The 26,301-nt window shown below is 33.8% G+C and overlaps 1 protein-coding gene across 1 annotated transcript; it reads right to left on the bottom strand.

Annotated features, from left to right (window-relative positions):
• Positions 1-1,043: 1,043 nt before the first annotated feature.
• Positions 1,044-11,936, bottom strand: LOC120079091 (UDP-glycosyltransferase 90A1-like). The gene is made up of 4 exons (XM_039033278.2): positions 11,837-11,936; positions 11,339-11,601; positions 11,226-11,284; positions 1,044-1,840 (listed from the first exon to the last, which is right to left on the bottom strand). Exons 1-4 carry the CDS (start codon positions 11,934-11,936, stop codon positions 1,102-1,104), a joined length of 1,161 nt encoding a protein of 386 aa, XP_038889206.2. The 3' UTR covers positions 1,044-1,101.
• Positions 11,937-26,301: the final 14,365 nt, after the last annotated feature.

Here is a 26,301-nt window from a genome sequence, read left to right on the forward strand (position 1 = left end):
ATTTTTATATATTGAATTAAGATTAACAACTCAATTTTAATTTATATAATGAAAAATTTCTTTCTAAAGTGTAAAGAAACTACTTTTAAGAGTTGTTAAAAAATAAAATATTCAAAAAATATTGGAACTAAATAAAATTAAAATCAATATATATATAAATAATTGTGTTATAAGTAATAAAAAATATACATTTCAAAGTTAATAATAAATTCTGGTTGGTTTGAGTTATATTAGGTAAACTTATAAACCAACCCAACCAATAAAATTTTCATTTATGAGAACCCAGCCCAACCCAACCTAAACCGCACAGATTGGGTTGGGTTGATCGATTTTTTCGGGTCATCGGGTTCTTTGAACACCCCTAACTATGTGTGTCTTCAAGAAGTCACACATTTCCTTTTCCTTTTCCTTTATTTATTTTTCTCTTTACTCTAACAATTTTCTTCCATTATAAATATATACATATATATTTCAAAAACATACTTCCAATCTTTGGTCTTTTCATTTCCTTTGGTTTCAAAATTTTCCTCCAACAATACTTTCCAAAACAACCAAAATACCATTGTTTTCAAATGCTATATGACCTGTAGTGGGGTCTCGCAGAGTGTTTGTTGGCTTACTGAAATTTAGGAGGTAGCCCTTTTCTCTTTTTTCTGAAGAGATTCAGATTGTTCATGTGCAACAGTTTCTAATCTTTTTGTGTAGCTAAGAGGGCTACATAAAATTTCCTTCTTTGGATTTTTGGCTAGACTCTTTTCCTGCTTTTGTTAGTGTCTGTAAACGACAGTTGATACTGCCCACCTCCACATGGCATAATAAATTCTTTCTTTCTCAAAAGAAAATATATATATATATTAGAAATATTATAATTGGGCAACTTTTGCATGGAGGCCCCCACATATAAAAGAAATTATAACCTTCTTTGTTACATTGTAAAAAAAAAAAAAATCAATTTTTCTACAGAAATATTTATCACATGCCAAACATCACGTAAATATTTGTCACTTGTGAGTTAATGCAACATGCACCTAAATAATTTTTCAAATTAAATATACCGACACACAATAAATAACCATAGGGCGATCTGCAAACAAACCTTTATTATGTATAATTTATCCCACGTCCATTGAATGCTGGCAAATCCGTATGCAATAACAATGGTGATTTGTTGCACATTTCCTGAACGAATAGCTCCAAATTCATCCATGAGGATCCATTTTCTGCCATAGCTTTCTTGGCCATCTCTGAAATCTCCATTGCCTTCTTCCTCACCTCTTTCCCTTTCTCTCCTTCCATTAACTCTCTCACAAATCTCTTCAAAACCTTCCCTTTCACAGACCCTTTCATCGACGACGGCCCTTTCGACGGCCTCATCCCCGCCGTCAACTCATCCACCACCATCCTCGCATTTAAACTCTGCTCCACCATTAACGGGTAAGTAAGAATCGGCACTCCACAGCTCAAACTCTCCACCACTGAGTTCCAACCACAATGACTCAAAAACCCTTTAACAGCTTCATGTTTTAACACTTCCCATTGATTAACCCATTCCCTTACTATAATCCCTCTATCTTTTACTCTTTCTTCAAACCCTTTATCTTTGTCCTGTCCTTTTTTTGTCCATAGAAAGTTTACTCCAGATTCCTCCAACCCAATCTCTATCTCCTTTATTTGTTCACTCGAAATTTCTGCCTCTGATCCGAACGCCACATATAATACCCCTTTCCCTTGCTTAAGCTTTCCCTCCAACCACTCTCCGCTGCATTTGAAGCTTTTGAGTCCATTGATAATTTCTCCGCATTGGTCCAGACAAAGTGGTCCAATATTCCAAATCTTTTCTCTAGAAGATTAGAAAAAGAATGAATAAAGAAACAATGAAAATGGTTATTCAAAACCCAACAAATTCACATTCTTTATTTAAGACACTTTTATATTTTTCTATGGTGTTTAAAGGTGTCATGAATTACTAAGCTATAAGGCTATGTTTGAGAATAATTGTCAAAATCACTTCCCTGTTGGTTAGTTATTTGTGAACTGATGTTTTTTTTTTTTTTGGTTACTTTAGATTATTGACCAGAAGATGATAGCATTGACTGCCATAAAACAATTGCTTAATAATTAGATTAAATGAGATATATGTTTGTGAATCTTCTTTCCATGTTTATATCATACAAATTTCTTAAAACTTAAAAATAAAAATATAAAAATATAAGGAGCAATGGTAAATGTAGCGATCAACAAGAAGTATTAGCAGATATAATGCAATAGAATTTACAAATTTAGTAAAATTTAGATACTAATTCTAAGAGTCTATCAGGTGATAAATTATATTATTGATAAGAGTCTATCACTGATAAAGACTATTAATAATAGAAGTTTATCATCGATAAAGTATATCACATTTAGATTTCTACATTTGCAATTATTTATAAATGTTTTTATACACTTAATGATTAGCTCTAAAGTGTCACTCATTGAAATTACTCAAAATATAAATTAATAACTATTCAGTTAAATAATTTCTCAAAATTGAGAAATATATTTTTTAGTATTTTGATAATTCTAAAATATTTAAGAAATCAGTTTTAAGAGTGGAACCAAACATATATATATATATATGATGGTATGAAAATCAATATCACAAAATCATTGATAAAATCTCGTTTTAAAAAATCCCTATTTCAATTCCCTCTGTTTTAAATGTACTCAAGGTGGATTGAAAATTAGAATTGTTTTCAAATATAAAAAAAAAATGAGCCAATTTATTTATAAATATAATAAAATGTCACTATCTATTTCTATCTATTTTAAATGATAGACAATGATAGACAACAATGTCTATGACTATTTATTACTCATAGATAGTAATATTTTACTATATTTGAAAATATTTTCAATAATTTTATCATTTAAAATAATTATTAACAACTATATATTATTGGTCAGTTTTCCAAATACTCGTAACCATTTTATTTGTTATTGTTTTTGAACATTCAGATTATAAACATACTTATTGGAGTATACATGGGTTGGGTTGAGGATGTTTTTTTGAACAAACTCGAAAATTCGGGTTGGTTGGGTTGGCAACCCAAAGAACCCAATATAAAGTCTCTAACCCAACCCAACCCAACCCAACCCTTAAAATTCGGGTTGGGTTGGGGGATGTCGGATTATAACTTGTTTTTTTTTTTAATTAAAAATATGTAAATTTATATACAACACATGACTAATAACTAAAATCTCACAAAATTCAAATGTTAAATACCAAATATCTAAAATATTTATTGCAAACTTCAAATAAGGAAAAATATCATAATAATTTTAAAAGAAAAATATTTAAAATTCACAAATTAATCAATACAAAGTAATCAAATTTTAAACAAAGAGAAATATATATAGTATATTTTATTTATATATATAAAATTCGGGTTGGGTTGGGTCAACCTAAATTTTTTTTAGCCAACCCACAACTCAACCCAACCTAACAAAAATATAAAAAAGTTTAACCCAACCTAACCCTTATATTTTGGATTGAATAGTTCGAGTTGTTCGAATTGTCGGGTTATTTGATCACTTCTGATACTGATAAATTTTGAAGAAAGTATACACTAATTTTTGTTATCAGAAATTAGGAGCCCACTCATAGAAACGGAAAAATCGGGATGGAAAAATTTTGAAAATAATATATAATGGGTAGGCTTAATTTTAAAAAATAAAAAACAAATAATTATTAAATAGATCTTTTTAAAAAATTAAATTTATAAATTTTATTTTAAATTTATTTGTGTGGTTACTGGTTATCACTCTCTTTTGAAAAGGAAGCCAACTTTTAAAAGAAGGTATAGTTTTTGAAAACATAATTTTGTTCTTAAAAAAATAATTAAAATATAAGTGATAAATCAAAAAAAGTGAAATTTTCACGTATAGAAAAAATGTCAAACTATTTATCAAAATAGTTTAAAAAAATTATTAATATACTTCTATCAACGTCTATTATATAATATTAATCATAGATTTTTATCAGTCTCTATAAAAAAAATTTACTATATTGTATAAATAAATTTTCTTTTGTTTTTTAATTTTTGAAATCCCCTCTAAAAATGCTTAAATTTAAAAAAGAGAAAACTAAAAAAAATAATCTATCAAATAGCTTAATAATATCCCACACCTATTTATGCTCTTTAGTATAAGAATCCTTATCCTCGTGATACTATGGATACAGGATACTTTGTATTTGATATAAACACAGTGATCCAACTTGTTTGTGTAGGTGACATGTGAATAGAGGATATCCTATGCAATGAAGTTTGCATTAGATCGGACTGCAAAATATAACCATTAGATGTAACTCCGTTGACTAGATATGTTTCTATTTCGATAGGATGACCTAGGCAACTTAGTCTTAATCCTGAGTATATTATGAACTCCTGTTCACGAGAGATTGTCCTTTGATTTGTATGGGTGAGATTTGCCAGTTCGTTGACTCAATAAGTCTACCATTTTAGGACAGGACCGAGTGGGGAGCTGGGAACATAATAATACACGATGGATTTCACTCCTTCCCGACTTTACGGTAAGTAGATGAGTGTTTCCTTAAGTGGGGTCTCCGATATTTAAACAAAGGGTCATACCCTCTCACTAACCCGAGAGAGGTTTTTGTTTAATGGTTGGACCATAAACAAGTTGTTCATTAGGAAATACTGGTACTTAAGGATACAGAGGTAACCCAGAGTAAAATGGAAATTTGACCCAACTAGTGTTACGAACACGAGTGAAGGACTAACTTGCTATTATTGGTCTATATTCATAGACACATAAATATATTGGCAGTAAGAAGAGTGTAGTTGTGGGTCTTTAGTGGATTGTACCCACAATTAACGAATATTGATTAATGAGGTTAATGAGTTTAGCCAATTAATCTCATATCGTTGGAGCTTCTGATCTGTAGGTCTCTGAGGTTCTTTCCTAGTTCGTAAAGAGAATTGAGGTAACTATGTCTTGAATAAAGTTTGAAATGTTCAAATTCAGTTAGAAAAATAATATAATATATATTGATATATTATAATATAAAGTTTATATTTTAATTAAACTTTATAATGTAAATTTAATTTTGGATATGAAAATTAATTTATTAAAGAATTAAATATTTGAAGGAATTTAAATAATAATTTAATATGAATTGGATTCATATTAAAACTATATGTTAAAATTAATGTGTATTAGATGCACATTAGAACTGGAGGTTATTAGAGAAATACAATTGAATATGATTTCAAGTGTAGGCTAAATTAAATATTTGATATTTAATTTGGTAATTAATTAATTAGAGAATTAATTACTTATTAATTAAATTTGATTTAATTAAACTAATTGAATTAAACCTATAGGTTATGTGAAAGATGTTGTGATTTAAATGAAATCATTAATTAAATTAGATTGAAATAATTATTAATTTAATTAACTAATTATTTTAATTAACTAATTAAATCAAATAACTCCCATGTAGAAGAGTTATCTGAAACGTGGACTCTTCCATATCCCATTCTCTCCATTTGGTTAAGAAACCTGCAAAACATAATTTTGCAGATAGTGATAAGTGATTTTGCACAGAAGCGTTCTGTATAAAAAAATCTCTCCTCTCTCAAATCTCTCCTCCTTTTTCCTATATTCATTTAGTTCCTACAAACTGTTGTACTAAAGGTTCTCAAAGAATAGGAAGAAAGCCTTTTTGATGGTATTGATTTCAATCCCAATAGGAGAATTAGTGATTTTCATTCGGTTCTATAAAAGTAAGTATTCTTTCCCTTTTCTTTGTACAGTTTATTTTCTAATGCATGCTTAACCTAGATTAGTTTTACGGTAGGTTTATTCTTTTTTGTTAATTCTCTGTGAAATATTATGAATTTCCCAGTGTATGGATATTTCAGAATTCCTAAATTAATTCCAAGAAAAGATTCTGTGGTTTCTTCCACTGCATTAGGGCTTTCATCCCTACATTTAGTATCAGAGCCATCTTGTAGAATTGATTTAGATTTCTTAAATGTGCACTTAGGATGAATTGTAGGAGTATATCAGTAAGCAGCAGAGCAAAAAGGATCAATAAGTATTCCAATTCATTAATTATAACAATAATTAAAGCATGCTCATGCAATAATAAGAGGGTTTCAAGCCATACCTTTGTAGAACTTCTTGAAATCTCGATCCTCAACTGCAAACTTCTCCAAATCCAAAAACTTGATGGCGGAAAATTAAGAGTCAATTTTTACTTGACAACCAAATTCCCTTGGATGCGGTCTGCGATACATGTTCTTAAGATATGCATTGATAGTCATGCGTCGATGGTCATGCATTGGAATGATAATGCGTTAACGGATGTATGTGATGACCTTGTGTCCTGCCACAAGTTTTCTTGCGCTCACGCCAAGTATAACGTGAATGCAAGTTTCTTCGGTAATCCGAGGTCGAACATAGGGACTTGTAGCTATATGATTGCGGTGATGTGCATGCGGCGGTTTGAATAAAAGAATGGAAGGGAGGTTTCTACGTTAATCCTATTCCTACTCCTATCTAACAGACAACACAATGAGAATATGCTTGAAAGGTAGATATATGACAAACCTTGACATGAAATAAGTGTGTGGAAAAATAGATAAAATGCAGAGATGATTTCATTGCAACCCTTAAGAGTGACCACAAGGGCAACCCTAGTCAACGCAAGCCAATGCGATCATGCTACACTTATGCATAACAAATCATTTTCCAATGCAAATACGGTGCTCTTAAGTCAAGGACGCATGTGTTGAATGAAAAAGTGTCCATAGAGCTTATTCCTAAGTCTCTACTCTTTTCCTATACAATGATGCAAAATGCACACAACGCTGCGGTGACCGCACTCAATCGTATCCTATCTCTAGGATGCATGCGATGGGTTAATAGCAAACAGTGGTTATTCCTAAGCTTCTATCTCTTGTCTATGTGTTCTAATCTGACTCTCCTGAGCCTAGATTCTGACCTGACCTTCCCAAGCCTAGATCCTATCCTTAGACTACCCTCCCGAGTATCCCTAATGGACAAATGAAGCATACATAATACAAGACAAACGCATGAACTTGGTTGACGCAAGATTGTTACTATCCCTAATAAACAACGCATGCCTTGCTTAATGCGACTAACCACTTACCCTCCTGGATAGTTGATTGTTGCTGACTTCACTCATAGATAAGCAATGCGTTAGCCTATAGATATGTGTTGCAGCAGCTTCACACTAAGAAAATAAGGTTACTTGTACATTCATGCAACGCACACTCTCGATGGGTTACTTCATGCTTCATATCCCTAATCCACATGACTAAGTATGCGATACCCAAGCAATCCCACTAAGTGTTGCAATGAAAGTAAAGATGCTAAGCAAAGAAGATGGAGATGGAGTCGAAGGACCAAAGAAATGCATTGAAAACAGATTGTATTAATTCCTTAATTCCAAAATGTCATACAATACGATATGAGAAAACAAAGGAAAAGGAAATGATCGGCTGGAAGCAAAGATTTTCTCCCAGCGGATGTGCGTCATGGCTGCCGGTGGTGCCATGGATGGGTAGAGGAATGACTCTCTCGAGATCTAGCTCTGGTTAAAGGCTCCGATCGTCACTCGGAATGGATAAAGGAGGTGAAGAACTCTCAAACGTCTTCTCACGCATTTTTTCTGGATCGCGGGGAAAATCCTCGGTTTGAGGGATAATCTCCGGATAACTTGAATTTCAGCTCCTCGACTTCTATTTATAGAGCTTGGGTTGCCGACAACATTAATTGGACTGCTCTGAGTCTGACGTTCACCGCATTAGTCCTTTCTGAACCTCTGCCACCAATGGTGAGGTAGGTGAAATGTCAACATCATCTTTTGGTTTTTCTCGAGGTAGATGCGTTGATGCGTTCATTCCACCTACCTTTCGTTGATCCCACTAGTTTGCATTGTCGCGTAGCTGCAATCATTCAATGGCCACATTTGCTTAATATCGCAACTCTACATGATGACCACAATCACCCGATGAGCGCAATTCCCATGCGATGAACGTATACGGCTGCTCACCGCAACACTCATGCGTTGATCTAATGTGTTTGCCTTGCGATGGAGAGTTTCTCCATATGCGGTCGTCTATGCGGTGGTCTGGTTTCTACGTTTGGGTCCATTTCCTGCATTAGCTACAAAAATAGAACATTCAACACATAATTAACGCAAAATAACGGGTTAGCTGAGATTCGTTATACTGATCGACGCAAACTCATTTTCTCGTGAATTCTTATCGTGATTGACGCATATTTCGTCTAACAACCTTCATAATTCTAAGTAAAAGGCCTAAGATGACATGCATTTTTGCATGTCATCACTTACTATAGACCATCTCAAGATCTTCCCCACTATTCTTTTGGAGCTTTTGAGTTGTGGGATTCAAAATAAGCTTGAATGAATGGAACTTGGAGAAGAACTCATTGCAACAACCCACTTGAAGAACAATTTATTCAACTTGAATTTTCCAGCAAAACTCTATATCTCCTCCATTCCACTTCAATCTTCTCTATATATTGCAGGCTTTTCATGCAAAGAAGATGGTTGCATGAGATGCAGCTCATGCTTGGAGTTATTGAAACCAAACTTAAGTGGGTTTTGTGTGAGCTAGTTGAAAGTGTTATAGGAAAAAATCATAATTCCATTTTGTGTTTTTCAATTTTCTAAATGATTTCAAAAATTCAAAATATTATTAATTTTGCCAAATTAATTTTTCTAATAAAATTAATAAATATTATTTAACAATTTAATTAATTCTAATTAATTTAAAATCAAATATTAAATTAATTTTACACAAATCCACCTTCATATATTTAAATCATATTTAAATATTAATTCTCCTATTCCATTTAATTCTTAAAATTAAACGTGTAATTATATCTTATATAATTACTAATTCCTTTAATTCTAATTTGAACGTTTCAAATTAACTTATCACACTACTCTAAAACTAATCCATTTACGAGCTAGTAGGGGACCTCGCGGACCTATAGATCATGGGCTCCAACAATCCGAGATTAATTGGCTAAACTCATTAGACCGAATTAACCCTCATTCATTAACTAATGGGTCACTCCACTAAAGCCCATAGTTGAACTCCCCTCACTGTAGATATATTATGTCCACTTGATATAACCATGATTAGTAAGTTAACCCTTCACAGGTTGTTCGTAATAACGGCTGGGTCAAATGTCTGTTTTACCCCTTATCTCTTATTCCTTAAGTCCTACTGATCATCTAATGAACAATTGATTTGTGATCTAATTAACAAACCGAGTCCCTCTCGGGTCAATGAGAGGGTGGGGCCCCTTGTTCAAGATCCGAAATCAGCACTTAAGGAAACAACCTCTCTACTATCCCTAAAAGTGGGTAGGAGTAAATTCCTTCTTGCACCCTATGTCCTAAGCTAGCTACTCGGTCTTACCCCTGAAATGGAGGTTTATTGAGCCGGCACTGTTGAGTCAACCCTCACCAATGAAAATCTAAGGATAATCCCGAATAAACAAGAGTTCATAGTTAGCTCGGGATTAAGGTCAAGTTATCTAGGTCATCGCTTTAAAAGAGTCAGCTTAAACAGTAAACAACGTTATAAAGTAAGAGTGACTGATTTCATGGTCGATCTTATACAAACCCATTTGTACAGGATGCCCCCACTCCTCATGTCATAACTTGTACGAATTAGGATCACTTTGTTTGTAGCACTTTACAACTCTTTGTAACAACTATAGAGTAGGCTGCATCAAATAGTATTACCAGAATAAGACATCCAATATTGTTCATATACTATAGATCATTTTGACTATTTACTCAAACCTGATCCAATCCTTATGTCTCTACATAAAGTTCAAATACTCATATAATAGTCATGGGTCTTTTAAGTTTATTGGATTTCTAATAAGCAATACATATATTCAATAACAACTTATTGAATTTCTAGAATAAGTTTTATTGTTTATAAACCATGAGTTTTAGGACATAAACCCAACATAAATTGCATTGTGAATGAATGTTTATGATAGTTTATGGCCATATAATTTCATGTTTGATTCGATCAAATTGTAAAGGTTCCAATGTTTTTGGGCATTCAATCATGTCATTCGAGTCTTATATAAGTCCCTGTCTAGAATTAGGGTTGTAATCGGATGACAATCGAGACCAATTTTGGCCAAAAATAGAAGAACAATCAACGAACTGTCCAAAATCGTGTTTTGGTATCGCAGGGTTGCAATACTGCTCTCGGTGTTGAAACACTACGACACATGTTACGGTAGGGTTGCGTTACGCGAAATTTAGCTACAGTCCAAGGTGGTTCGATTCGGTTCAGCTGGTTCAAAGCGATTTGGTCCGATTTTGCACTGGGTTGGCGTAGTTCGTGGTTTTGGGTATAGTTTGAAGCGGTTCGGGTTTATTCGAGTTGGTCATGTCCGATTATGAAGTGGAAAACATTTTTTAGGATAAAATTTGCACAATTATTGTAATTTATTGCTTTATTTTATCCTATGGGCCAAATTACCAGTTCATTTGCTATTTAAATGCTATATGGATGTTATTTAGATAAATTTCACTATAGGTTAAGCATGTTCATACATTTTAATATATTATAAGCGTGATAATGTATGGTTTTAGTGCATGATGTGTGTATGATTTGATGAGTTATTTAACATATTTTGATATGTTAGATATATGAAATTGGAAAAGCATGATGCATGACATTACTTAGGTAAATATAAAGAGTTATATTTATTTATGTCTTATATATGCTTCATGGATTTTCATGAGTTGTTTAATATAAGTGTTATATTAATACAGTTGAAAATCGATTTGCATTGAGCATGACACATTCATAGTTTAATATACCTGTTATATTAAAGTCATGAAGTACATGTAATATGGTTTTCTTGTTAATTATAATTTGATTGTTAATCAATTAAACCATAGAAAGCATGATTATCGGGCTAATAAGTACTTCTGTAATAGTTATAAAATTAATATTTAGTAACCGTCAACCTACAATAAAGAGTTCCATCCAAATTTAGGATCTTAGGGGGTGTTTGGCTCACCAACATGAGTTGAGTTAAGTTGGTATAATATATCAACTCATTGTTTGGCCCACAAACTTTAAATGTTGGTGAAGTTGAGTTGGTATATTTTACCAACTCACCTTAACTCACCCCAAATCTCCCTTTTTCCCATGTTTTCAGTGCCTCTACCCATCAGCCACTGTCACACTCCAAGAACTATCTCCGGACTCTAACAAAAACCTCCAATAACAACTTCGGCAACCAACTCCAGGCTTCGACAACCACCTCCAATGAAAATTCCAGTGACGAAACCCAGACTTCGATAACCACCTTCGATGACAGCTCCGATGCCAACTCCAAGCTTCGACAACCTTTGTGCGACCAACTCCAACAACCAATTATGGTCTCCGACAACCACCTCCGGTGACCTAACTCCGACGACCGCCTTCGTGCTACCACTCTGGCGACCAATTGGCTCTGATAACAAACTCCGATGACCAGCTCTGACTACAAACTCTGATAAAAATCACCTTCGATGATCACCTTTGAGCGAGCAACTTCGACGACCAACTCAGGGCTTTGACAACCACCTTTGATGACAAACTCTGACAACCAACTCTAATACCACCTTCATGTGACTAACTTCGGACTTCGACAGTCACCTACGACTATAATCTCTAGCGAAAATCATCTTCGATGATCAACTTTGACGATCACTTTTGCTCGACCAATTCGAAGATTCGAAAGTCACCTCCGATGACAAACTTCGATAACCAACTCCAATATACCTTCATGCAACCAACTTCAAGCTCCGAAAACCACCTTCTGCTACAAACTCCAACAAAAATCATCTTCGATAATCAACTTTGACAACCATTTCCGACTACTATAAGACTGATGACTGTTAAAGTATGTTGTAGAGTTGTTGATTATATGTCTACATTAAATACAGTATTTATACGTAAAAATTTGTAAAAAAATATTTTTATTTAATTGAATTCACATAACAAAAGAGTTTTAAGAATATTTAGCCGAAAAGTATGTATGTAGTTGAAAAGTATGTAAAATATAACAAAAAAAAAAAACCCATAAAATCAAAAAATTATGGAACATTTTCCAACAAAAATTAGTGAAAAAGAGAGATTTGTCTCTGATGATCCTCCAAATTTAGATGAAATGAAAGTGAAATTGTTGAAGAAATGTGGTGACATTCCATTGGTTGTTACAATGATGGTGGAGATTTAATTAAAAAAAAATCATGACATAGTAAAAATATAGAGCAACAATAGGAAAAATAAGAAAAATAAGAAGATGATAATGAAATTCATGGAGAAAAATTAGCTAGAATCAAAAGTTTTGATTTCGCTTTGGTTTCTTATTTTATTTAAACATATTTCTACAAGAAATGTAATGGTTTAATTGTTGTTCATTGCCCAAAAAAGAAAGAAAGAAAGAAAGAAAGAAAATTTTAAATTTTTTTTAAAAAATTCAATCCATATTTTATTCAAACAAAGATGGGTAGAATTATTGAATAAAAAAGCTTCAAAACAAAAATAGTAATCGTAAAAGTATATTATTGAATAAAAATGTTTCAAAAAACTGCATCAGATATCTAGATATATGAACTATATACCCCAAACATAGACATATGAACTCATACCAAATAACTCTGCACCTCAAACACAGACATATGAACTCCATAGATATATAAACTCCACAGACATATGAACTCCAGGCATCCTATCTCAACTCTGCACCCTAAATAGCACCTTAAAGAATTAGAATTAATTTTAAAATGTTTAAAATTAATTTAGACCTTAGATCACATTAATTCTAATAAGATTAGAATTATGTCATATTTGTTTTAATATATTTAAAATATGACTAATAGGACAACAAGATTTTAGGTTATAAGGGGAACTCTACCGGTGAAGTTTTGTTTATGTTAGGGGTTCTTAAGATGACGGTTCACGGAACACATCTTACCTAGAAACTAATCCGGAACTTGAGTTGAATTAACCTTAGTCCTGTTAGCATGCAATGTCACTAGGTTAATTAAATAGTTTAATTCACCTAGAACATTAAAGTGTAAAGACTTTTTTATAAGAGTGATAATAAACACACTTGGATAGAATAAAACCCTAAAAATGGAAAAAGATTTTAGTCGGATAAAAATGGTATATGAGATATATAAATTTTTTAGCTCTCACGTCCCTAAGAATTCACACTGTGATATCCTTGCTTGGCTTCATGTCGCCCTAGGCGCGACATCCCTTCAGAAAGTATTTACATGGGTCAATACCTTGGTGAATAGGGAAAGTGTTCATAGTAAGTGGGATAAGGATGTGTGTCAACGTATCCTATGGTCTCCTCCATTAGGTTGTACCGTGAGATTTCTATGGTCTGCCTGCATGTGGTCCTGGAGGAACCATCCCTTCGAAGGGTCTGATCATAAGATTCGGAACAAGGCAAACTTCAGTAATGGATAGGATTTCTTAGATTAATCTTCAACAATTTTCTCTCCTTATGGTAGCCTGTTGAAGCATACATTTGAGATTCGAAAATGGTAGGGTCACAGTTACGGGATCAATATAGCTAGTTAATGAATCCTTGATCAAAAAATGGTAGCTAAGAACTATAGTAAAAATAGTTATTTTGATATTAGTAATTAGTTGAGATTGTCTCAATCAGGGGAAGGGTAGTTGATCACCCTTTGGTGGCTGTTGCTCTAAACCTTTAAAATATCGTTGCAAAAACTAAATCGATAGTTTAATTAAGGTTATTTGATTGCTTGTTTTTATCGAATTAATTGGATACTTGTTTTTATATAATGGGTTAAGGAAAATATAACTGATGCGGTCAATTTTTTGTTATTCATTTCAGCATGTCTTCCACCATTATTTCCTTGCTTAAGAACGAAAAACTAACCAGTGAAAACTATGCGATGTAGAAATCAAACTCAAATATGATTCTTGTTATAAATGATCTATGTTCGTCTTGACAGAGAAGGTGTCCTTCAATCCCCGCTCAGAATACATTCCAAGCATTGAGGGATGCTTATAACCGTTGGACAAAGGCCAATGACAAGTCCCAAGTCTATATCTTAGTAAGGCTTTCTGACGTTCTTACCAAGAAACATGAGGTCATGATTATTGCATGTTAGATCATGGAGTCCCTTCAGGAGATGTTTAGACAACCATCCTCTCAGATCCCGCACGAGGCCATCAAGTACGTTTATAATGCACAAATGAATGAAGGCCAATCAGTAATAGAACATGTTCTTGACCTGATAATCCACTTCAATGTCGCCGAAATGAACAAGGCGGTCATTGACGAGTAATGTCGGATGTCTTTTATTTTGGAATCTATTCCAAAGAGTTTGCTCCAATTCCGTAGCAATGCACTTATGAAAAAAATGGAGTACACCATAACTACCCTCCTGAATGGTTATAGACTTATCAATCTCTTATGAAATGTAAGGAGCTGATAGAAGGATAGGCAAATGTTGCCCATTCCAAGAAGTTCCTTACGGGTTCACCCTCTGGAACTAAGTCTGTTCCCTCATTGTCTGGTTCTAAGAAGATCCAGAAAAAGAAAAGAATGAAGGGGAAGACTCCCGCTACTAGGAAAGGCAAGGGCAAGCGTAAGGTGGCTGATAAAGGCAAATGCTTCCATTGTAATGTGAATGGTCACTGGAAATGCAATTGCCCTAAATACCTTGTCGAGAAGAAAAGAGAAAAGAAAAGTAAATATGATTTACTAGTTCCGGAAACTTGTTTAGTGGAAAATGACCATAATGCCTAGATACTTGATTCGGGAGGCAATAATCATGTTTGCTCTTCTTTCCAAGGATAGTTCCTTCCAGCAGTTCGATGATGGTGCAATGACACTCAAGGTTGGAACAAGAGACACCATTTCAGCTTGTACAGTGGAAGTTGCAAAGTTTTTTTTTTAGAAATAGGTACTTACTTTTGGAAAATTTGTATATAGTTCCTAAAAATTAAGAGGAACGTTATATTTGTTTCTTGTTTAATAGAACAAATGTATTCAGTTTCTTTTTCATCTAAGGAAGCATTCATTATAAAAAATGTTGTGACTATTTGTTCAGCTAAATTAGGAAACAACTTGTATATGCTAAGACCAACTGAAGCAAAAGCACTTTTAAATCATTAGATGTTTAAAACTACTAATACTCAAATAAAAAGGCAAATAATTTCTCCTAGTAACAATAATACATATCTTTGCCATTTGAGATTAAGTCATATAAAATCTTGATAGGATCGAGATATTGGTAAAGAATGGACTTTTAAGCGAGTTAGAAGATGATTCATTACCTACATGTGAATCTTGTTTTGAAGGAAAAATGACTAAAAGACCTTTTAGTGGAAAAGGTTATAGAGCCAAAGAACCCTTATAGCTTATACATTTAGATCTTTGTGGTCCAATGAATGTAAAAGCTCGAGGAAGGTACGAATTCTTCATTCTCTTTCATAGATGATTATTCGAGGTATGATTACTTATACCTAATGAAACATAAGTTTGAAGCCCTTGAAAAGTTCAAGGTGTATAAGGCTGAAGTTGAAAACCTGTTAGGTAAAATAATTAAGACACTTCGATCTGATCAAGGTGGATAGTACATGGGTTTGGCATTTCAAGACTATATGATAGAACATGGAATCCAATCCCAACTTTCAGCACCTGGTACACCTCAGCAGGATAGTGTATCAGAAAAGAGAAATAAAACCTTTTTAGGCATGGTTCATTCTATGATGAGCTATGCTCAATTGCCTAGCTCGTTTTGGGGGTATGCAGTAGAGATTGCAGTTCATATCTTGAATAATGTTCCCTTAGAGAGTGTTTTTAAAACACCTTTCAAGTTATAGAGGGGGCATAAACCTAGTTTATGTTATTTCAGAATCTAGGATTGTTCTGTACATGTGCTAGTTATAAATCCTAACAAATTGGAACCTCGTTCAATGTTATGCCAATTTGTTGGTTACCCTAAGAAAATGAACTGGTATGTTCTATGATCCTCAAGAAACAAGATATTTGTTTGGACAAAGGCTACATTCTTGGAGGAAGACCACATGATGGATCATAAACCACAAAGCAAATTAGTATTAAATGAAGCTACTCAAGAATCAATAAGGTTTATTGATGAAGCTGGTCCTTCATTAAAAGTTAATGAAGAAGTCGACAGTTCAGGTCAATCTCATCCTCCTCAATCATTAAGAGTGCCTCGACACAGTGAGAGGGTTATATCACAATCTAAACATTACATGGGTTTAACTGAAACTCAGATTGTCATACCAGATGGTGGCGTTAAGGGTCCATTGTTCTATAATCAGGCAATGAATGATGAAAACAAGGACTAATAGGTCAAAGCAATGGACTTGAAATGCAGCCTATGTACTTCAATTCAGTATAAGAACTTGTAGATCTACCGGAAGGTTAAACCCATAGGGTGTAAATGGATCTATAAAAGAAAAAGAGATGTAGCTAGAAAGGTACAAGCTAGACTTGTAGCAAAGGGTTATACATAGAAGGAAGGGGTTGACTATGAGGAAACTTTTTTTCTCTGTTGCTATGTTTAAGTCTATAAGAATTCTCTTATCCATAGCCATATATTATGAATATGAGATATGACAAATGGATGTCAAGACTGCCTTTCTCAATGACAATCTTGAAGAAAGCATTTTTATGTCTCAGCCCGAGAGGTTCATAGCCCAAGGTTAGGAGCAAAAAGTTTGCCAGCTGAAACGATCAATTTATGGGTTGAAGCAAGCATCTAGATCTTGGAACATTAGATTTGATACCGTGATCAAATATTTTGGCTTTAGTTAGAACATTGATGAACCTTGTGTCTACAAGAAAATCATCAATGGTATAGTAGCTTCCTTGGTACTTTATGTAGAGATATCCTTCTAATTGGGAATGATGTAGGGTACCTTGCTAATATTTAAAAAATGACTAGCAGCCCAATTCCAAATGAAAGATTTGGGAGAGGTGTTGTATGTACTTGTAATCCAATTTATTAGAGATCACAAGAACATAATGTTAGAGTTTATGTCCTAAATCTCATGTATCTTGTGGTTTGTAAAGATAAACTAAAATAAGAGGCATTTTATTGATATTTAGACTGCATTCATTTAATCCAATAAACTAAGATCCAAATTTATCTAATGAAACTTAAACATGTATATGGAAACATGCAGGTGGATCATGCTCAAGTGATAACCTAAATGGTATGTAGTATATATATAAGTTTGGGTACCTTATCATGGTGACACTACGAATACGACCTGTTTTGTAGATGTGTTAGTTTATAGTTTGACTACAAAATGTTTGTTCATTAGAGGCATCAGTGGTACTTAAGGAGTTAGATATAACTACAGAGGTAAAACGGTAATTTGATCTAGCTATAGTTATGACGATCTATGAAAGGTTGACTCACTATTGATTAGTTATATCTATGGATGCAGAAATATATCTATAATGTAAAGAGTGCAGCTATCGATCTTTAGTAGAGTGATTGATAGTTAATAAATATTGATTAATTAGATTAAAGGAGTTTAATCAATTAATCATATATCATTGGAGCTTCTAATCTATAGGTCCATAAAGTCTCCTTGTTAACTCACTAAAGGATAGTAATGATGAATGATTTAAATTATTCAAATCAAATGAGAAAATTTTATATTGATGAGATTAGTATATAATGGTTATTTATAGATATGATCTATAATCCAAATTATGTAAGAGAGTTATATTTGAATAAGATTCAAATATTAGATTTATATGAATTGGATTCATAAAGAGATGTATACATATAAATATGTGATATTTATATGTTAATTAACTCCATATTAAGTATGATTTAATATAGTTATTTGATTGATTAGTTAATAGTTAATTAATTGATTAAAAGATAATGGAGATCGGATGTTAGTATAAATATATGATATTTATGATATTAATTAAATGTGTATTAAATGGGATTTAATATATGGTTATTAAACTAATGTACCAATTAATTAAATAAGGGTTATTTTATTAATTAGCACTAAGGGTATAAAGGGAAATACTTGGAGAAGGGGTTAACTCTTCTCCATATAAATATATCCTTATAGCCCATCTAGTGAAAAAGGTTTCATTACATAGAAAACCTAGCCTCTAAGCCTCCACCTTCTCTCTAACTTCTTTCTAAAAATTCTCTACTCTTTTCCTCCTCAAAAGTTCTTGGAGACCACTCTTCCAAGTTCTTTGAAATTTAAGAGAATAGCAAGATAACTTTGTTAATGATGTCCTTCATTGGAGAAGTTCGAGATCATTGATAACAGTGGATGAGGAAAGCTAGAAGAATCAACAAAGGTGAGTTTTGATTTCTTCTCTTCTTCCTCTTTTCTAGCATGCTTATATTTTTTTTGAATGTTTATCCTACAAATGCATGTTTTATTTTACTGTTTTTGTTTCCATAAAAATAAAATTTTTAAATGCAAGACATTCACACGCTTCCAAGGAATTCGATTCCTTCACAGAACACTGACTCTATCTCAAGAAAATTATATCGAAAAAATGTTGGCTCGATATTCGATGCAGAACTCTAAGAAATTCTTATTACCTTTCAGGTATGAGGTCATTTTTCTAAGGAACAATATCTTAAGATACCTCAAGAAATTGAGGATATGAGATGTATTCCCTATGCCTCAACTATGGGTAGTTTAATGTATATTATGCTCTGCATTAGGCCAGACATTTGTTATGTAGTGAGAATAGTTAGTAGGTACCAGTCCAATCCAGGGTTAGATTACTAAACTGTGGATAAAAACATCCTTAAGAATCTTAGGAGAACGAGGGACTACATGCTGGTGTATGGAGCTATGGATTTGATGCTTATAGGATACACCGATTCTGATTTCCAAATAAACAAGGATTATAAGAAATCCACGTGAGGATTAGTCTTCATCCTAAACGGTAGAGTTGTAGGATGGCGTAGCATCAAGGATGCATTTCAGACTCCACTATGGAGGTTGAATATGTAGCTGTTTGTGAAGTAGCGAAGGAAGCAGTTTGGCTCAGGAAGTTCCTAAGTGATTTAGAAGTGGTTCCAAATATGGACTTGCATATCACCTTATACTATGACAACAGGGATAGTAGGAAACTCTAAATTGCCTTGCAGCCACAAACGAGGAAAACATATTGAGAGGAAGTATCACCTGATACAAGATATTGTGCAATGAGGAGATGTGATCATTACAAAGATCACTTTGGAGCACCACGTTATTGATCCATTTACGAAGGCTTTCTTGGCAAAAATGTTGGAGTGTCATCTAGAGAGTTTAGGTATGCGAGACATGTACATAGTATACTCTAGGATAGTGAGAGATGTGTAATGGGTATATGGATGCCCTAGTTTATTGTATTTATTTATGTTGGGTTATATGTCCTAAAACTCGTGGTTTGTAAACAATAGAACTTATTTTGAAAATTCAATAAGTTGTTATTGTATAGATGTTTTGCTTATTAGAAATTCAATAAACCTAAAAGTCCCTTGAATATTACATGAGTATTTGAACTTTATGTGGAGACATAAAAGTGAATCAGGTTCGAGTAAATAGTCAAAATGATCTGTATTATATGAATAAGTTTGGGCGTCTTATTCTGGTAACACTATTGGATGCGGTCTATTCTGTAGTTGTTATGAAGAGTTGTAAAGTGCTACAAATGAAGTGATCCTAATTCATGCTGTTATGACATGAGGAGTGCGGGCGTCCTGTGCAAAAGGGTTTGTACAAGATCGAACCATGAAATCAGTCAATCTTACTTTATAACATTGTTTACTGTTTAAGATTGACTATTTCAAAGTGATGACCTAGGTAACTTAACCTTAATCCAGAGCTAACTATGAACTTCTGTTTATTCGAGATTATCCTTAGATTTGCATAGATGAGGGTTAGCTCAACAGCGTCGGCTCAATAACCTCCCATTTCAAGGGTAAGACCAGATATATAGCTGGGGACATATGGTGCAAGAAGGAATTCACTCCTACCCACTGTTTAGGGATAGTAGAGAGGTTGTTCCCTTAAGAGGACTCTGAAACTGAAGCTGAACTAAATGATGAGGAGTTCGCTTACTTGACCAAGAAGTTCAAAAAGCATTTTAGGAAAAGGAACTTCTCAAAGAAAGTCAACAATCAAGAAGGCAAAGGAGAAAAGAGCAACAGAGATATAATCACCTGTTATGAATACAAAAAGCTCGGACACGTGAAGTGGGACTGTCCTCAAAGAAGAGACATTTCAAAGAAGAGCAGGAAGGCCATGAAAGCTACTTGGGACGAAAGCAATGAAAGCGAATCTGAAAGCGAGGAAGAAGTAGCAAATCTGTGCGTTATGGCTTTTGCAGACAACAACGACGACGACGATGAGGTAAGTCCTAAAAACCTTACTTTTGATGAGCTCATTGATGCATATAATGAAGTTAAAATTGAATTTGAAAAACTAGGTTGCAAATATATGTCTCTTAGGAAGAAAAATGCTAAATTAGCTCTTGAAAATAATAATTTATTAATTGAGTTAGATAATCTAAATGAGAAAAATGAGACATTAGGAAAAGATTTAGATTTATCTAAATCAAATTTGTATGCTTTAAAGAAGAGTATAAATTATTAGAAAATAAAAATGAAGATATTTCAGCTAGTCTTTTAAAGTTTACAAATGAGAAAAAGAATTTAGATATCATGATGGGTAAGCAACAATGCATATTTGATAAAAGTGGCTAAGGTTATAAACCTCACCAAAAACAAAAGAAATTTACAAACTACTTTGTCAAAGAAGGTTCTATTATTTGTCATGCATGTGGAAAACATGGTCCTAAAGCTTATGCATGCAATTTAAGAGAAATCAATATTATGAATGAAAAGAGATGGATTCCTAAATTTTTGTTAGCTAACCCCCAAGGACCCGAACAAATTTGGGTACCTAAGGTTAAATCTTGAGAATTAATTCTCTCAGGTATGTTTGAGATCCGTAAAGAATAAGTGGTACTTGGACAGTGGATGTTCAAAACATATAACTGGGGACCACACAAAATTCACATACCTAGAAAAGAAAGATGGAGGATACGTTACCTTCGGTGACAATAAAAAGGGTAAGATTGTTGGCAAAGGTAATATTAGTAACGGTTCAAATTTTCTTATTGAAAATATTTTGTTGGTTGATGGTTTAAAGCATGATCTATTAAGTATTAGTCAATTATGTGATAAAGGATATAGAGTAATTTTTAGTGATAAAAATTGTACAATAGAAAATGCATGTGATGGAAAAGTTCTGTTTATAGAAAATAGAGATAAAAATGTTTATACTATTGATCTATTAGATTGTACTATAGTAGAAAATAAATGTTTATCTGCATTGCATGATAATTCGTGGTTATGGCACAGATGGTTAGGTCATGCTAGCATGCATTTAGTTTCAAATATTTCTAAGAAATCCCTTGTTAGAGGTCTTCCAAAATTAAACTTTGAAAAAGATAAAGTTTGTGATGCTTGTCAACTGGGTAAACAAACTAAGTCTTCTTTCAAACCAAAGAAAATGGTTTCTACTTCTAGACCTTTGCAACTGTTACATATGGACCTTTTTGGACCTACTAGAGTTGCAAGTCTAAGTGGAAAACATTATGCTTTTGTCATAATTGATGATTTTTCGAGATTTACTTGGGTTTTATTTTTATCTCATAAGGATGAAGCTTTAAAATCTTTTATTAGCTTTTCAAAAAGAATTCAAAATGAAAAAGGTTTTATGATTTCGAAAATTAGAAGTGATCATGGAGGAGAATTTGAAAATGCTTCTTTTGAAAATTTTTGTTAAGAAAATGGAATTTCTCATGATTTTTCCTCTCCAAAAACACCTCAACAAAATGGTGTTGTAGAAAGAAAAAATCAATCTTTACAAGAATTAGCTACCTCCATGGTTAATGAATATGATTTACCAAAATCTCTTTAGGCTGAAGCTGTTAATACTACATCTTATGTAATGAATCGTGTTTTAATAAGATCTGTTTTAGATAAAACTCCTTATGAGCTTTTCAATAATAAAACTCCAAATATTAGCTATTTCAAAGTCTTTGGCTGCAAATGTTTTATTTTGAAAGATAAAGGAAAACTTGGAAAGTTTGAGTCAAAAACGGACATTGGCATATTCTTAGGATATTCTACATGTAGTACAGCATATAGAGTTTTTAATAAAAGAACTCATGTACTTGAAGAGTCAATGAATGTTGTTTTTGATGAAACACATGTTGCCACTAATAAAGTTTCTGCTAGTGATGAATGAGAAATACCTGTTGAAGATCTTAGTATTAAAGATAGAGAAGCAGTATCAAATGAATCTCAGAAAGAGCCAGAAAAATCCCTCCCTCAAGATTGGAGATTCTCCACTCACCATCCTTGGAGTTAATAATAGGTGATGTATCTCAAGGGGTAAGAAATCACTCTTCTTTAAATGCTTTAAATAATGTTGCTTTCGTGTCTTAAATTGAACCAAAGTCTTTTAAAGATGTTGAATCTGGTGAGTTCTGGTTAATTACTACGCAAGAAGAATTAAATCAATTTGAAAGAAATAATGTGTGGGAACTAGTCCCACGTCTCAGTGATCATCCTGTTATAGGTACTAAATGGATATTTAGAAATAAAATGGATGAATCTGGCAATATTGTTAGAAATAAAGCTAGACTAGTTGCTTAAGGCTATAGTCAAGAAGAAGGAATAGATTATGAGGAAACATTTGCTCCTGTTGCTAGATTAGAATCTATTCGCATGTTGCTTGAATTTGCATCTCATAAGAATTTTACTTTATTTCAAATGGATGTAAAAAGTGCTTTCTTAAATGGTATCATAATGGAGGAAGTGTATGTTGAACAACCTCCTGGTTTTGAAAGCTTTGATAATCCAAATCATGTTTTTAAATTAAATAAAGCACTTTATGGTCTTAAACAAGCTCTTAGAGCTTGGTATGACCGTTTGAGTAAATTTTTTATAGAAAATGGTTTTAAAATGGGACTTATTGATACTACTCTTTTTATCAAAATTAAAGATAATGATATTTTATTAGTGCAAATCAATGTTTATGATATTATATTTAGTGCTACTAACTCTTCTCTTTGTGAAGAATTTTCTAAGTGTATGCATAGTGAGTTTGAAATGTGCATGATGGGAGAACTTAAATTCTTTCTTGGGCTTCAAATTAAACAACTTGAAGATGGAATCTTCATAAATCAAGAGAAGTACACAAGGGACCTAATCAAAAGGTGTAAGTTCGATAATGCAAAAGTAGCAAAGACCCCGATGAGTACCACTACAAAGCTTGATAAGGATGAAAAAGGTAAAAACGTAGATATTAAAGCTTCTTCCCCGAACGCAACCCATTGCGGCCATATATAACCAAAACTGTGGATGCAATGGACTGAGGTCAACTAAGCGTTGGGCACACGAGGATTTGGCCCAACCTTGTCCGCCAATTTCATAGCAGTGAGTTTGATATGGAGAAAAATACGGCGTTTGTTGATGGTGTTTTGGTATGCTTCTCAGCTGACAAAATTAATTAAGTGTTCAATATTGCAAGCAACTCAAACACAGAGGGAAACCGCATCTTGGAACATCCAACTCCAAGCCAGATAGAAAGATGCGTTAAGAGTAGTGGCCAAACCTGGAAGCACATGGCAAACATCAAGAAGTGCAGTAAAGATCTTAGCTTCGAGGAATCTGAAACCAGACGTAAACTTATGGTATTACTTGATTAAGAAAAGCATCATGCCTACAACGCATGATGAAACATTATCAAGAGAACACATTCTGGCCACTTACTGCATCATACAGCGCATTCCTCTAGACGTAGGGAGGATAATAATGGACCAGATCAAAGCCATTAAAGCAAAACCACGAGGAAAACTTTACTTCCCTTGGCTGATTTGTGCGCTATGTGAACGCGGGGGCATCGCTCTGGGGGATGATCATGAGGAAATCAATGGTCTGATGGATATCAAGTTAATCAGGCGTCTGCTTCGTGGTTCGCCGCACCAGCCTACCTTACCTCACAAGGACGCGACAGCCAGACCTCGACCATCCCAATGCACCCCCAAAAGAAGACGCGTCCGGGTGATTGAACACAGGGATGAAGCTTCGAAAAATGAAGATTACGAAGTGGAGCATGCATTTATTGATGAAGAAGCACGGCCAGACTTGAACATCCCTCTCCCAAACTCACATTTGGCCCCGCAAGAAGGGATTCTTGATCCAACGCAGCACGAGACTACCAATTTAGATCAAGAAATCCTTAGTCCCCTTCCTTCTCCCTTACCAGCTCCAATTCCAACTTTTGTACCTTCTCCAATTATTTTTGAATCAACTGAGTTAGGGTCAAGCAATGCAGGAAATCTTCAAGACCCAGTTGAAAGAGCCGAAGAGCCAACACCGCCACAAACACGCATTGATCTTGACGAGTTGAAAACTTTCATTAGCAATCAACTCAAACCACTGACTACGTCCATTGGAACTCTTCAACAGCGAAATAGGGTTCTAAGGGATTACATGCAGCAGTAATCAAGAAAAATGCAGGACCAGTTCGTCTATACAACACAGTATATTAATCAGGTCCTGGTTGGAATGTTTGCCTTGCCACCGCTACCTGCCCATCTAAGGAACCCTTTGCGTTTCATGGATGAAGACCTTGTAGAAGAACGCAGGGATGACGTGCCAGCACAATAAGTTTGGGGGTGTTGGTTACTTTGTTCTTTGTTTCTTTTGATCTTTTGTATTTATTTGTTATGTTTGTTTATTCCATTACTGAGTTATCCAATGAAATGAATGAAATTTCTATCATTTTTCATCCTTGCATTTGTCCTTAGCATACCTTTTTTGTTCTTTAGCTATTTTTCTTGTCTTGTGCATTGTTTTACCTCAATGATATTAGTAATATGAAATTTATAAGTACAAAGTAGGCGTTAGGAAAATCAACAAAGCCTGAACTTTTCTAAAAAGTCTACATGTATTCGTTCTAACACATGTAAGCTCTAAATCAAAACTCCTTTCTAAATTCTCAAAACCTTTAGAAATTTTGTTTCTTTTTTAGCACTGAGGATTTAGCTTATCTCCAAAATTTAGGGGTGAGGGAAATCCGAGTTAAAGACGCATTCATCGAGTACATAAAAAAGAAAGGAAACAAAATAGAAAGATGTTAAACTCAAACTCCTCTATCAATACTCTAAAAGAAAACCTCAAATTAACATGATTTAAAAATTGAAACAGGCACTTAGTCGTAATTGGATGCTCGCATGACACCCATGGGGGCAAGCCAAAACGAAGTTAAGTCTCCTAGACCAATGCGTCCCAAAACTCCTCTATCTAGTTTAAAGAAGCTGTATCTTGAAACGTAGGCATGCTAGATATGAGTTTAGTTGTGAAGGGTTTTCACTCGTAGTTGGATGCTCGCATGACATCTACGGGGGCAAGCCAAAACGAAAGTGGGATACCTAGAACAATGCATGGGTAACCCAAAATTCATACTTTTTCTTTTAATCGGCATCTATTTTTTTATTAAAAAAAAAAAAGAAGAGGAAAAGCATCTAACACATTGCTGGTTTAGAAAAAACGAGAATGTTTTGAGAAACGAAGGGAGTTGTTGACAAAAAGCTTGCTGCACCTGAAATAAAACATTCTTCCTTTTAGAAAAGAATCAACCTGCGTTACATTTTCCAAACTCCAGTCTCAAGCTTATAAGGGAATATGATGAAAGGTGAACCTTGCACACTAAAGACAATGGATATAACAAAGAATTATTTGTGGAATGCTCGAGCACAAGAATTGTTCAAATTTGAGGGTATGATAACTTGCAGAAATACAAGTTATTTGAGCTCAAAAGTTGGAACAATTAGGGTCTTTAATGATAAAATCTCATCATTTTTAGAGAAAATGCATGGAATTACTCAAACACTATCAAACTCATGCAAAAGAATGTTTATTACCAAAATACTGCGGCACTAACGCATGATATTGTAGGATCTCAACAAATATTCTAAGTGTCGCAGGCAAAGCCTAACGCATGGGGCATGCGTCGGAGGGATTCAACGTAAGGAAGATTCATTGATTCAGGCTATTTGTGTCAAATCACCACTTACAAGCATGGGTATCTACAGCGGACGGCGTCTTAAAAGCATCTGAGTGTC

The sequence above is a fragment of the Benincasa hispida genome, chromosome 6 (assembly GCF_027475165.1).
Source record: "Benincasa hispida cultivar pf3 chromosome 6, pf3_genome.v1.1, whole genome shotgun sequence".
Lineage (NCBI taxonomy): Eukaryota > Viridiplantae > Streptophyta > Magnoliopsida > Cucurbitales > Cucurbitaceae > Benincasa > Benincasa hispida.

Coding starts and splice junctions, on each gene's coding strand:
- LOC120079091 (XM_039033278.2), bottom strand. CDS start 11,936: ATGATTTTTGTTGGAGTTTGTAGCAGAAGGTGGTTTTCGGAGCTTGAA. Junction 11,285..11,338: donor GCCTGGAGTTGGTTGCCGAA/GTTGTTATTGGA, acceptor GGAGTGTGACAG/TGGCTGATGGGTAGAGGCAC. Junction 1,841..11,225: donor GAGATTTGGGGTGAGTTAAG/GTGAGTTGGTAA, acceptor CTAATCTTCTAG/AGAAAAGATTTGGAATATTG.